This window comes from Manihot esculenta, chromosome 6, assembly GCF_001659605.2.
Source record: "Manihot esculenta cultivar AM560-2 chromosome 6, M.esculenta_v8, whole genome shotgun sequence".
Lineage (NCBI taxonomy): Eukaryota > Viridiplantae > Streptophyta > Magnoliopsida > Malpighiales > Euphorbiaceae > Manihot > Manihot esculenta.
This window is the reverse complement of record NC_035166.2, coordinates 20,592,988-20,605,491: the sequence shown is the minus strand read 5'-3', so window position 1 is coordinate 20,605,491 and position 12,504 is coordinate 20,592,988. Positions and strand designations below refer to the sequence as shown.

General features: G+C 27.0%; 1 protein-coding gene across 1 annotated transcript; it reads right to left on the bottom strand.

Annotated features, from left to right (window-relative positions):
- Positions 1 to 5,044: 5,044 nt before the first annotated feature.
- On the bottom strand, positions 5,045 to 8,728 carry LOC110618171 (protein NRT1/ PTR FAMILY 3.1). Its single transcript, XM_021761254.2, has 4 exons — positions 8,406 to 8,728; positions 8,080 to 8,297; positions 7,262 to 7,821; positions 5,045 to 6,105 (listed from the first exon to the last, which is right to left on the bottom strand). Exons 1-4 carry the CDS (start codon positions 8,530 to 8,532, stop codon positions 5,211 to 5,213), a joined length of 1,800 nt encoding a protein of 599 aa, XP_021616946.1. The 5' UTR covers positions 8,533 to 8,728; the 3' UTR covers positions 5,045 to 5,210.
- Positions 8,729 to 12,504: the final 3,776 nt, after the last annotated feature.

The following is a 12,504-nucleotide window of genomic DNA, read 5'->3' as shown; positions in this document are numbered from 1 at the left end:
AGAGACAGGGAGGTAAGACGAGGTCGTATCTGGGGAGCCAAGTTCTGAACTGAAAAAACAAAACTTAATAAGTTGTTGATCTATAAAATAACAAACCACAACAAAACAAGTAAATAATTATTAATACTTGGTTCTTTTAAACTCTCTTTCTATTTATTTATATGATTGAGATCCATAAAAATAAAATTTCTAAACATTTTGTTCCATTAAATATATTATCTAAATCGGCTGAATTATATTATATTTACTTCATTATCCTATATTTTTTAAAAAATATTAAATAATAATTCAATATTATGATAAGTATTGTAATATTTTAACGTGAAATATTGGTATCTTATGGTTCCCTCTTATAAAAACTTTGATATCAAAATTATGAAAAATCATTTATTTTGATAATTCATATTTTAAACATTGAATATTATCAAAGTAATTAATTTTAATATTTATCCTAATTTTATAAAAACTTGTGATCAAAATTATGAAAAATCATTTATTTTGATAATTAATATTTTAAACATTGAATATTATCAAAGTTATTAATTTTAATATTTATCCTAATTTTATGTATTGTTATAATCCTCATAAAATTTTTGTCCAAAATTAAATTAACTCTTAAAATAATAAATAATTATATTAAAAGAGTAATTATAAAAAAATTATCATATCATTTAGTGATTTTTTTAAGTAAAATCCTATAATTTAATTTGAGAGTCGTATTCCGTTAGTAAAATAAGACTTTTCTATCTAACCATTAGTTGTGGCATTTAAAAATAATTTTGTTTAGGATGAATTATATTTTAATCTTTAAATTTTTATAAAATATATAATTTAGTTCAAATATTTATAAATTTAATTATAAAATTTTATTTTATAATAAAATAGTCCTTTCAATGATAATTCATCTCTATATTCTTATAAATTGATTCTAAATATTATAATTATTTACAAATAAATACTTAATTTTTTAAAAATTAATTTCACCGGTTTATTAAATTTAATATCTTAGATTAAATTAATAAAATAAAAATTAAATCAATAATCTTGATACAATATGTATTTAAATTTAAGTTCAAATAATTCCTTTTAGTCTAACTTTTTCCTTCTCAATAATTTTTTTTATTAACTAACACAAAAATGAGATATCATATTTTTTTATCTTATTTTTATTTTATTGTTTTTCACAAGTAACATATTAAAATTTAACAAATATAGAGATTAATTTACAAATATAAGAACTTACTAGTAATTATAATATTTAGAGATGATTGTATAAAAACATAGAAATTAATTTTAATTAAAAATATAAATTTAAATTAAAAAATTATTTTATTAATCAAACAAAATTTAATGAATTAAATATTAGAGAGTAAATTATAAATTACCATTAATATTAAACAGTGTTAAAAGAAAAAATCTCGAGTGAAAATATAATGCTCTATTTGTTATAAATTAAAGTATAGAATTTTATTTAAAAATGCGATAAAGCAAGGTTAATTTTTTATAATTATTTTTAAGTTAAATTATAGAATTGTCACACTTTCATCTTTAAAATTAAATAGATTAAATTAAAATTTTATATATTAGATAATTTCACTGTTCACTATATAAAAATAAAATTTAGTCATTTTAATAACCTTGAATTATATTGGCCAGCAACATAATCCTTTTCATAATTATCTAATATTTAAATATATTATTTTAATAATCTTATCCCAAAATTTTTATTTTTAACAATAAATAAAATAATAAAAAATATTCTCCACTTTAAAATTTAAATACAATTGTTAATAGTTAAAAAAACTAAGAGTAATTAAAAAAAATTATATTATTCCCCTTCTCATATATATTTCAATTATTTTAAAAAGTAAATATAAAATTCATTTAAAAAATGTTTAATTATATATATATAACTAAATTTCATGAAATGTAATTTGTAAAGAAATTACTTCACTAATGTAATTTGTTTTTTAACTAATATATAACTGTAATTATGTATATCACTATATAGTCAGAATAGTAACGGATATTAATAACAGATTTAAACTTATTATAAATTTGTAACGGATTAGTAACGGATTTTATATTCCGTTACTAATTTTTATTATTTAGTAACGGATTAACAAATCCGGTACTAAATCTCTTACTTAATAAAATTATTTATAAATTTAATAACTGATTTTGAAATCTATTATAAATCCGTTACTAAATTAGCTAAAAATTAGTAACGGATTAATTTGTTACTAAATCGGTTACTAAATAAATAAATTAAATGAATAAAATAGTAACGAATTTAATAACGGAATGCAATCTATTATTTTTTTAGTAACGGATTTAGTAACGAATTAAAATTCATTACTATTTTTTTAACAAAAAATCGACTTTTTATTTTTTAAAATTTCATATTTTATTTTTAAGTTAATAACGGATATAATTTGTTATTAAATCCGTTACTGATTCGAAAATTAGTAACAGATTCTATAATCTGTTACTAAATTTTAGAGAATAAAATAACACGCTTTTATTTTAAAATTCCGTCTTTTTTATTTCTAATTTAGTAACGGAAAAAATCTGTTACTGAATCCATTACTAATCTAAAAATTAGTAACGGATTAAAAAATCTGTTACTAAAATATCACCTTTTTATTTTAATTTGCCCGCTTTTTTTTTAAATTTAATAACGGATTCAATCCGTTACTAAATCCGTTACTAATTCGTGTATTTATACACTCACCCATTTTATCTCCCTTCATTTCATTCACTTTCTTTCTCCTCTTCTCTCCTCATTCCTTCATTTTCCCCTTACCTTATTTTCTTCTCTCATCTCCCTTCATTTCTTTCATTTCTTTTATTTATTCTCTCCTCATTCCTTAATTTTCCCTTATCTTATTTTCTTCTCTCAATTATTTTCTTCTATTTTTTATTCAATTTTCTTTCATTTTTAATCTTCCTTTTATCTCTTAATTTTTGTTTCATTTTCTTTATTTTCTCTCATATTTTTTCTTTCATTTTCTTCCATTTTTTTTATTTTCTCTTCCACTTTCTATCATTTTTCCCTTCCTTTTTCTTTCATTATTCATTCATTTACTTTCTTTTCTCTCATATATATACTCTAACTTTTTCCTTTTCATTCTTTTCTATATCTCCATTTTCTATTTATTTTTCTTCATTTTTTCTTCATCTTTCTCTCATTTTCTTTTCTTTTTTTCTCTTTTTTCTTCTTTTTTCTCATTTTCTTTAATTTCCCCTTGTTCCTTATTTTCTTTTATTTTTATCATTATTTTCTTCTATTTTCTTTTTTTTTTCTTATTTTTTCTTTTATATCTCATTTTTTTCCTTTCTCTCACTCTTTTTCATTTTTTAGATTTTTCTTATATAATTTTGTAAGAATTTTCTTATAAAATTAATAAAATTTAAAATATTAAAGTTAATATTTAATGTAAAATACAATGAAAAAATTAAGAGTTTACCATAATTAAATTATTATTTAATGTAAAATATAATGAAATAAATTAATAATTTAATATAATTTTTTAAATATTTTTTAAAAATTAACCACAAATTTAATAATGAATATAAATTTAATATATTTTTTTATTTTTTATTTTATCGGATTAGTAACGGATTTCTATCCGTTACTAAATTTAGTACCAGATTTAATTTATATATATTTATATATTTTTTAAAATTTTTATTAAAATAGTAACGGATTTTGAATACGTTATTAAATTTCATTATAAATTCATTACAAAATTAGTAACGGATTACTAATCGGTTACTATTGCATTTGCAACGAGGTTCATAATAACAGATATAAATCCGTTACTAAACAGATTAGTAACGGATTTTTCATTGATTAGTAATGGAAATATCTATTATTAATCTGGAAAAATCATGTAGCGCATATGTAACTAATGGAGATTTTCCTGCTAATTTCGTGCTCCTGTGAGGGTTCATTTGGTAAATAGCAAATACATTCTGATCAGACAATTATGGGTTGGAATTAGCTCAACGGCTCATTATGGTCCAGGGCCACATATATACAATATCATAATTGGAGCATTTTTTCGATTGATGCATAAAAAAAAAAATTTATCAATTCACGTGGAATTCGAAAATATTTTCGAATCCTGTGTGTCAAAATTAAATGTTCAGCAATCATACTGCCGAACACTTTTGTTCGACACCATTAGTGTCGAACAAATGGCAGTTCGATAGCATAGCGGCATAGTTGTTCGACACCAATGGTGTCGAACAACTATGGCCCTTGCCACGGAAACAGTTTCAAACTGCTCCCGTGGCTCATGAGGCGTGTTCGGCACCCTGTATGGAAGTGTGGACATGTTCGGCACTCAAAGTGAGTGCCGAACATGTCTGCAATATGACATGGGTGCAGAGAATCTCTACACCCATGTGACATGCCAATTGACATGGTCTCTGCACCCCATGTGAGCAACAATGCAGACATATGTTCGCCCGGCTCCACATTTATTCAACCAAAATGGCTAGTTCGGCAGTTTTACTGCCGAACTACACCGAACTACACCATATTCCCGGCTATAAATTTGCTATCTCCTTCTTGTTACCTCCATGTGCTACCTCTTTCTTGTTACCTCCATGTGCTACCTCTTTCCTGTTACCTCCTTGCTCCCTCCTTACCTTACTTATTTGCTCCTTCCTCACCCGCCCCGATTATAAATTTTCTACTTATTTTATTACGGTCATTACTTGAAGACTATCAGATAACCCATGGAGGTAACACTATCAAAAATAAAAGTGTTCTGCATGAATGACGAAGCCTTGATACTTGTGCGTGTTCGCACCTAAGGTGCCGAACAAGCTGGTCTGCTTGGCAGTTTGACACCCATGGTGTCGAACTATCTCTTGTTCGACATTCTGAATGTCGAACAAGCGTGTTCGGTAGTATGAACGCTGCGCTGACACACAGGATCGAAAAATATTTTCGGATCCCACGTGAATTGATAAATTTTTTTTTCTTTTATGCATGAATCGAAAAAATGCTCCCATAATTGCACGTCAACATATAATTAGAAGATTGGGATTTTCATAGGTTTTCTGTTGATTTTGATTCTACATCATTTTGCGCATATTATATATAAAGTTTATTCAGAGTATCAGATTCTACTACGCAAGCTATGTCATCTTGGAATACAAGCATTGATCTTGTGTGAAAAAACTAATAGATTGGGTTAAGCCTTGTTTGTAAGCTCCACCACCCCATCATCTATGGAGTCACTGGCTTCTTTTCTGTGGATCTCAACGGGCTTAAAAGTATACATCTTAGCGCAAATCAAGTAGTAAACGAGATTAACGACTTGCATCAATGTGATCAACCAATAAAAATACTCTAGTTTCCCCTTGTTCAAATTGTTATCCGGAAGCCAGTTTGATCCATCAGGGCCTGCACTAAACTTGTGCACTAAGGTAACCAGAAGCGTGCTCACATAATTCCCAACTGAAATCGCTGTCCAAAATAGTGCTGTAGCTGTGCTTCTCATGCTTTCTGGTGCTTGATCATAGAAGAATTCTAAATGCCCAATAGACATGAAAGCTTCTGCTATCCCGTGAAGGGAATATTGTGGCACGAGCCAGAACACTGAGATGGGAATAGTGTGATGAGAATTTAGTAGGCCATTAGCAGCAGCTGCATGTTTTCGCTTGATTTCCACGAAGCCTGCAACTAGAGTTGCAAATATGGATATGACAAAACCAATTCCCATTCTCTGCAAAAAGGTTATACCCCGTTCGAGCCCCGTGAATCTACGTACAAAAGGAACTAAGAACCGATCATATATGGCTATGGTGGTGAGCATGGAGGTCATGGTGAAGACAGACATGGAACCAGCGGGGATTTGAAAGGATTTTGAGATATGCCTGTCCATGGACTTGGCTTGTTGGAGGGAAAATGTGCTTTGCTGGGCATAAGCTGTGATTAAGAGAATTCCTGCTGCCCATATTGGTCCCATTCTGATTATAGATTTCAGTTCTTCTACTCTATGTACTGTATTTAATCTCCACAGGTTGGGTGTTTCACCTGCTTTGAGGTTGTCTTCTTCCGTCACAATGGCTGCCTTGTCAAGGAACCTGCATTTTATTACAACATATTAGCAAAAATAATATCGGCTTCATGTGCTTTAATTTTATATTCCTTCAAGTAATTACATATTGTCTCCATTATTTCACTTAGTATATCTATATAAATATTACGTAATGAAAATTTAATATACATTAATATATGAATTTCACACTTACAATTTAATTCGGCGACATATGAACTGAATTTTTTATAGCTTTACCCTAATTTTTTCTTTTTTCATTTGAACGAATATGGAATTTTGATGTCTTCTCCTAGTTGCTTTCCAATTCTCTTCACATTTTTTCTCGAAAAGTACATTTTTAGGACTAGCAATTGTAGATTATAGATACTCACGAGAAAATATATTAGGATAAATAGGGAATTTTACCAATTTCTATACTTCATTTTTCATTTAAAACGGGAAAGAAAAGAAAATATTCTCCAAGGGGAATAATCTTCCCTTTAGTTTTCTCCTCTCCTTTCTCATTCCTTCTTCTACAATCCTTCAGCGCAATTCAAGTATGTATTATTTTCCTTACCCATTTAAAGATCTAATGAATCTTTCTTTTAAAAAACAAAAAAAAAAAAAAAACAACTCCTGGACGGCGAGAATAACAAAATGTATAAAACGTACAGAAGAGACAGAATTCCACATTTGGACACAACTTGGCTCAGCAAATGACCCGTGACTATGTAGTAATATGAAGGGCACAATATTCTGGGAAAGATATTCCTATTGGTGATGGGTCATGGTGAGCTGCGATGCTTCTGAAAAGTTTTATGAGAGGAAGGGATGCATACAGTAGTGGGCTTTTGTTGTTTAGCCGAAAAAGACATCCACTAGACCAAACACTAACACTATGCACTACTGGTGACAAATTATTGAACCATTATCAGCAGCCTTTTCTGAAACCAATGGCAACCACCGGAATTGCTCCACTAGGCCACAACTGGTGATGACGTGGTAATTGTAAATTAACCTCTAACACCTAGCTCCTCCCTTTAAGTGAAAGAATGTCAAGTACCAAAGCTAATAAGTTTATGCACGATTAGCATTACTGCACTAGCAAGATGTCCTATGACATGCTCTATCCTCCATATGCACATGCAAAAAAATGAAAAAACACAGCTTTATGCAGAGAGAGAGAGACAGTTGTAATTTACTTCATTTGTTTAGTGTGAAGAAGCCTTCCACCAATGGAAATGGGAGCATCCAGTTCTTCATTCTCGTACAGTAACTTAGGATCCGAAACCATGGACAACTTCCTCTTCCTAAATGCAGCCACCGACACTTGTAACAAGCGGGTAAATGGACTCCCAGCTGGATCCAGGTTCCGGTAAAGTGGGTATCCGATTATGAATGCAATAATTGAGAGAAACATAGCAATGGTTGGGATTCCGAGGCCCAATCCCCATCCGACATTGTCCTGGACATACACAAGTACTGTCACTGCTAGCAAAATAGACACCCCCATCACAAAATAGTACCAATTGAAATATCTCCATGTTTTTGTTGATTGCTTAGGATCTGTTTCATCAAACTGGTCAGCCCCGAATGCAACCACGCAGGGTCGGATCCCTCCTGACCCTAAAGCTGTCAGAAGAAGAGATGCATATAGGATTGCTAATTGTCCTGTGTCTGCTTCTTGGCATACTTCATCTTCTTTGCACTGGGGTGGCCTTAGGTTTGGAAGTGTGGCCGATAGTGTTAAGCTTGTCATGCCCTGATATACATATATATATATACACACAAAAATAATAGGAATGTAAATGGTCAATTTATTAAAAGGAAAAATAAAGTACTCAAAAAGTTCAGATATACTTTGCGAATTGAAGTTGCCAATAATTCACAATTGGCATCTCACAAGGGAAACTTCTTAATGCTCTTTAATCATTGAAAGGAAAAGAAAAAAAAAAAAGAAAAATTTTATGTTGTCGTAAGAATATTCTTGGCAGAGAGAGATAAAGAGAAAGGTGTTTACTATTTGATATATTATGGAAGCAACTGTTATAGTCCAGAATCGGCCGGCGTAAGCATCAGCAAAGAAGGCACCGAGCAGAGGTGTCAAGCTTGCAGTGCCTCCAAAGTTGGTGAGAGTGTTTGCCGCTTTAGTTAATGGCATATGAAGCTGGCCTGTTAAGTAGCTAATCATATTGGTATTAAAACCCACCACAGCCAGCTTCTCACAGGCCTCATTTGCTAGCCAAAACAAAAGCCAATACAAAAATATGTATCAGCATCACATGCGCCCTTACACAAAACAAAAGCAAGAACTTCGCTACTCTTCAAGAAACCTCAAAAACTTACCAAATATGAAGGGCATTGTAGCCAGTCCACCCTTCTGCCTTTTGGCATGGAGACCCTTCTCCTCCATCTTCTCCATTTTCATTCCTTGTTGTTTAACTGGCCTACCAGGAACCATATATATAGGCATGTGTGATCATAAAGCTTTTGTCACTACATGAGGCCATAGCCGGTACGGTATGGCAAGAAATGAGAGTGATAATTCATAGAAACCAACTCTGTGACGCAATTCCATTTATTATTTTATCCTACCATTTAAGTTCAAATGGGTTCCTTCCTTTCAGAAAATAAAAGTAAAAAAAAAAAAAATCAAATAAACAGATAGAATTGTAAAATAAAATAATTTTTTATAGTTAGAAAAACTTTGCATGTGAATATACACAGACTCTGCAAGTTTTAGATCTATTCAATAACACCTATCGTAAAACTCAGTAATATTGAAACTAGATGATTTTAAATTAAAATTCTAGTTACTGTCAAATAAAAAAAAATAATTACAAATTAGGAGAAATGTATAAATGGATGTGCGACAGGCACATATGGACACTGAAATTTTTTAACTTTCACCCTTGATTTTCTTGGTTTGTATTATTGCAGTGAGTGACATGATGTGCATGTGCTCCTCTTAAAATTTAAAATATCTCAAATTTACTCAGATGGACTTACCATCAATTTAAGCCTTTAAAGGCTCTCTTTCGAAAAATTATATGATTAAGTAGTTTTTTTATGTAAATAAATTTATATGAATGATAAGTCATTAATTTTCATTTATAGTACTTTAACTTTGAGAATATTTTCAATTTTTATCTTTTAATTTTAATTTGTCTCATACAAATCCTCCAACTTTAATTTAATTATCATTAAAATTACTTTTATCTAATATATAATAAATTTCTAAATTAGTGAAAATTTTTTAAAAAATATTATTTCTCCCTTCTTATACCCACATAAATTCATATTTTCTATTCAAAATTTAATAAATTTTACATATTAACACAAATAATAAAATATTTACAATAACCACATTATATATAAAAGTCCTATTTATTGTCTTTAATTATTAAATATAAACTTTCAACTTTTCTAAGTGGTGTATATTAAACCTTTTTACTCTTTTTATCCATGTATTTTTTTGTGAAAATAAATATTAAAAAATAAAATAAATATTCAATATTAGCTAAATTGAAAAATTCATATTATTCAAATATTAATTTAATTATAGTTTATTATTATTATTATTATAATAAAGTACTGCTATTAAAAATAATTTAAATATTTATCTAATAAAATATTATTTAATGTTAATATTTAAAAATAATTACAAAATAATATATAAATAATAAAAAAAACTGAATAACTACTTTTTTTTATTTTATTATTTACATGCTTCGACAGCTTCTCTAAGTTGAAATATGTAAAATATAATAATAATTCCTTTAAAATTATAATTAAAATAATAAAACAATATATTTATAAATAATATTTGAATTTAAAATTTAAAATATAACAAATTTCAGTGTCAAATTTATTAATATGTATTTTTATAGAAAATATAAGTCCGTAAATATGATATTTAAAAAAATTTTAAAAATTAAATTAAATAAAAAATATAAGTACCAGCCCACCATAATAGTTGACAGTATGATTGACATGAAATGGTAAGTGAAAACAAAGTTAACACGTATGCATTTCAATTATTTATTTTTTAAAAAATATTTGATCAATTTTTTAATGCAACCCACTGATTAAATGGTTTTTTTTTTTTCAGTTTTATTTTTTAATATATATACTTGTAGACTATAATAAGATTCTCATCTTGGATAAAGTTTTTCACACAAAATAGCAGGGCCAGGGCCAGGGCCAGGGGCAGGGGCAGAGTACAATTGCTGAGAGAGACCCGTAAAATCTGGACATTTCCACACGATTGCGTCACAAGGTATGGTAAGAGTAAGACGAGGCCGTATCTGGGGAGCCAACTTCTGAACTGATGGCACCCAACCACCAACGAAAATAATACTATTGAATTGTTGGTCTATAAAATAACAAACCATAACAAAACAAGTAAATAATATTTAATACTTAATTCAATCTAATACTTAAAAATCATTCTTATATTTAAATTATTATTCTTATTAAAAGTTTTATATAAAAAAATACAAAATAAATTGTTAGTTTATAATATTAAATTGATTAATAATTTTGATATATAAATAAATCCAATCACTTATATAAATTCATCTAAATAAATCAATGATTAATATATCGATATTCACTTCAAAAATTAACTGCCTCTAAAAATTATTCTACTCTCCAAAGTCATCTCTCAAAAATTGGATAGAAAATTTATTTAATAGACATATACTCTTTTTTTTTCTGAAATGGAATATACATATACTCCTTATTGATAAATTTGTGGAAAAATTTATTTTTTCACATGTATTAAAAAATATAATTTTTTATTAATTTTTTAATTATATACATTTTAAATATATTAAATTTTATTAAATATTAAAAAAATTTTAAAAATAAAATAAAATTAAATAGAATTATAATAATCAATTTATATGTATTTATTATATGTTTTTAAAAATAAAAATGCATGATATAATGGTAAAAAGTGTAATTTCGATTTTTTTTGTCATTTTTATTCAAATTGTAAACATATTATTCTTTTATACTTTCTTCATTTTCAATATTTAAAAAAAAAAATAAGATTATCATCATTATTATTAAGAAAATAATAGAGGAAAAGTATTCATTCCTTTATTTAATTTTTAAATAAATTAAAATATTAATTTTGAAATTTAAAAATTTTATATTTTATTAATAATTAATATAGTTTGAAAAAAAAAGGAATAGATATTTTCTTAATTTTGACAAGAAAAAAAATTAAAGATAAGGAAAAAAAAATATATCTCCAAAAAAATTAAAAATAAGAAAAAATATATATTCCTCCTTTTTTAAAGTTGATTTCAAAAAAAAATTTCAATTTAAATATAAATATTTAGTAATAAAAATATATGTTTTTTTTGCTAATGTTTTCAAAATATTTATTATCAATGAAGCATAATAATTTTAAATTTTAAAATTAATTTTTCATTGGTTAAAGTACAAGATAGTTAAAGAAAAAATAGCAAATGGTAAATTAGTTAAAAGTAAAAAAAAAAAACCTGCTTTTTTAGTTAACTTTATTATTTTTTTTTTTTTTTGAAATAGTGGTGGGGAATCGAACTTTGACCTCACAAAGGCTACAAGGATGCACTTTCCACCAGGCTAAACCTCGGAGTGCAGTTAACTTTATATTTTAAAAGTGTATAAATAAGATAAAAAAATATAATTACACAATTTTAGTATATTTTCTCTATTAAAATAGGTATATATATATATATATATATTACAAGATCTTATTAAGATAATTTCTAAAATTTTTTGTCAATCAATTGATTTATGATTATGTAATTTCCTTTAATCATGTAGATTATGTTCACACTCTAACACTTCTCTCAAATTGGAGTATAAATATTTATTATATCTAATTTGTTAAAAAAATATTTTATTCGAAACTCCTTTAAAATTTTAGAGAGTAGATCACTCGATTGCTCTCCTATCTTCACATAATCCGTGGAGATTAAATTTTTTTAAATTTTTCACGAATGAAATAATAATCAATTTTAATATATTTAGTCTATTTGCGTTATACTTAATTGGAAGTAATGTGAAGAGCAGTCTTATTATTATAACAAAGTTTCGCAGGTAACACAAAATCCATATCAACATTTTTTGGCAGATGATTTATCCATAGAATTTCATAAGTGAATTGAGTTATAACCCAATATTCTAATTCGACACTGTATTTGAATAAAATATTTTACCTTTTATGTTTTTAAGGCACTAAATTTTCTCTAATAAATATACGTAGTTTTCTTGTATCACTTTTAGATCTCGCCTCATCAATATAAAAAAACACTATATTTTTATGTTTAGTTTCTTAAAATGGCTCTATAGCTATACAAGATTAAAATGGGTTAGTCTGTTGTCCAAGGATCACGATCTGTAAGAAATACAACAATCTAAAAAAGTCTGGTTTCTTATTATACAGTTA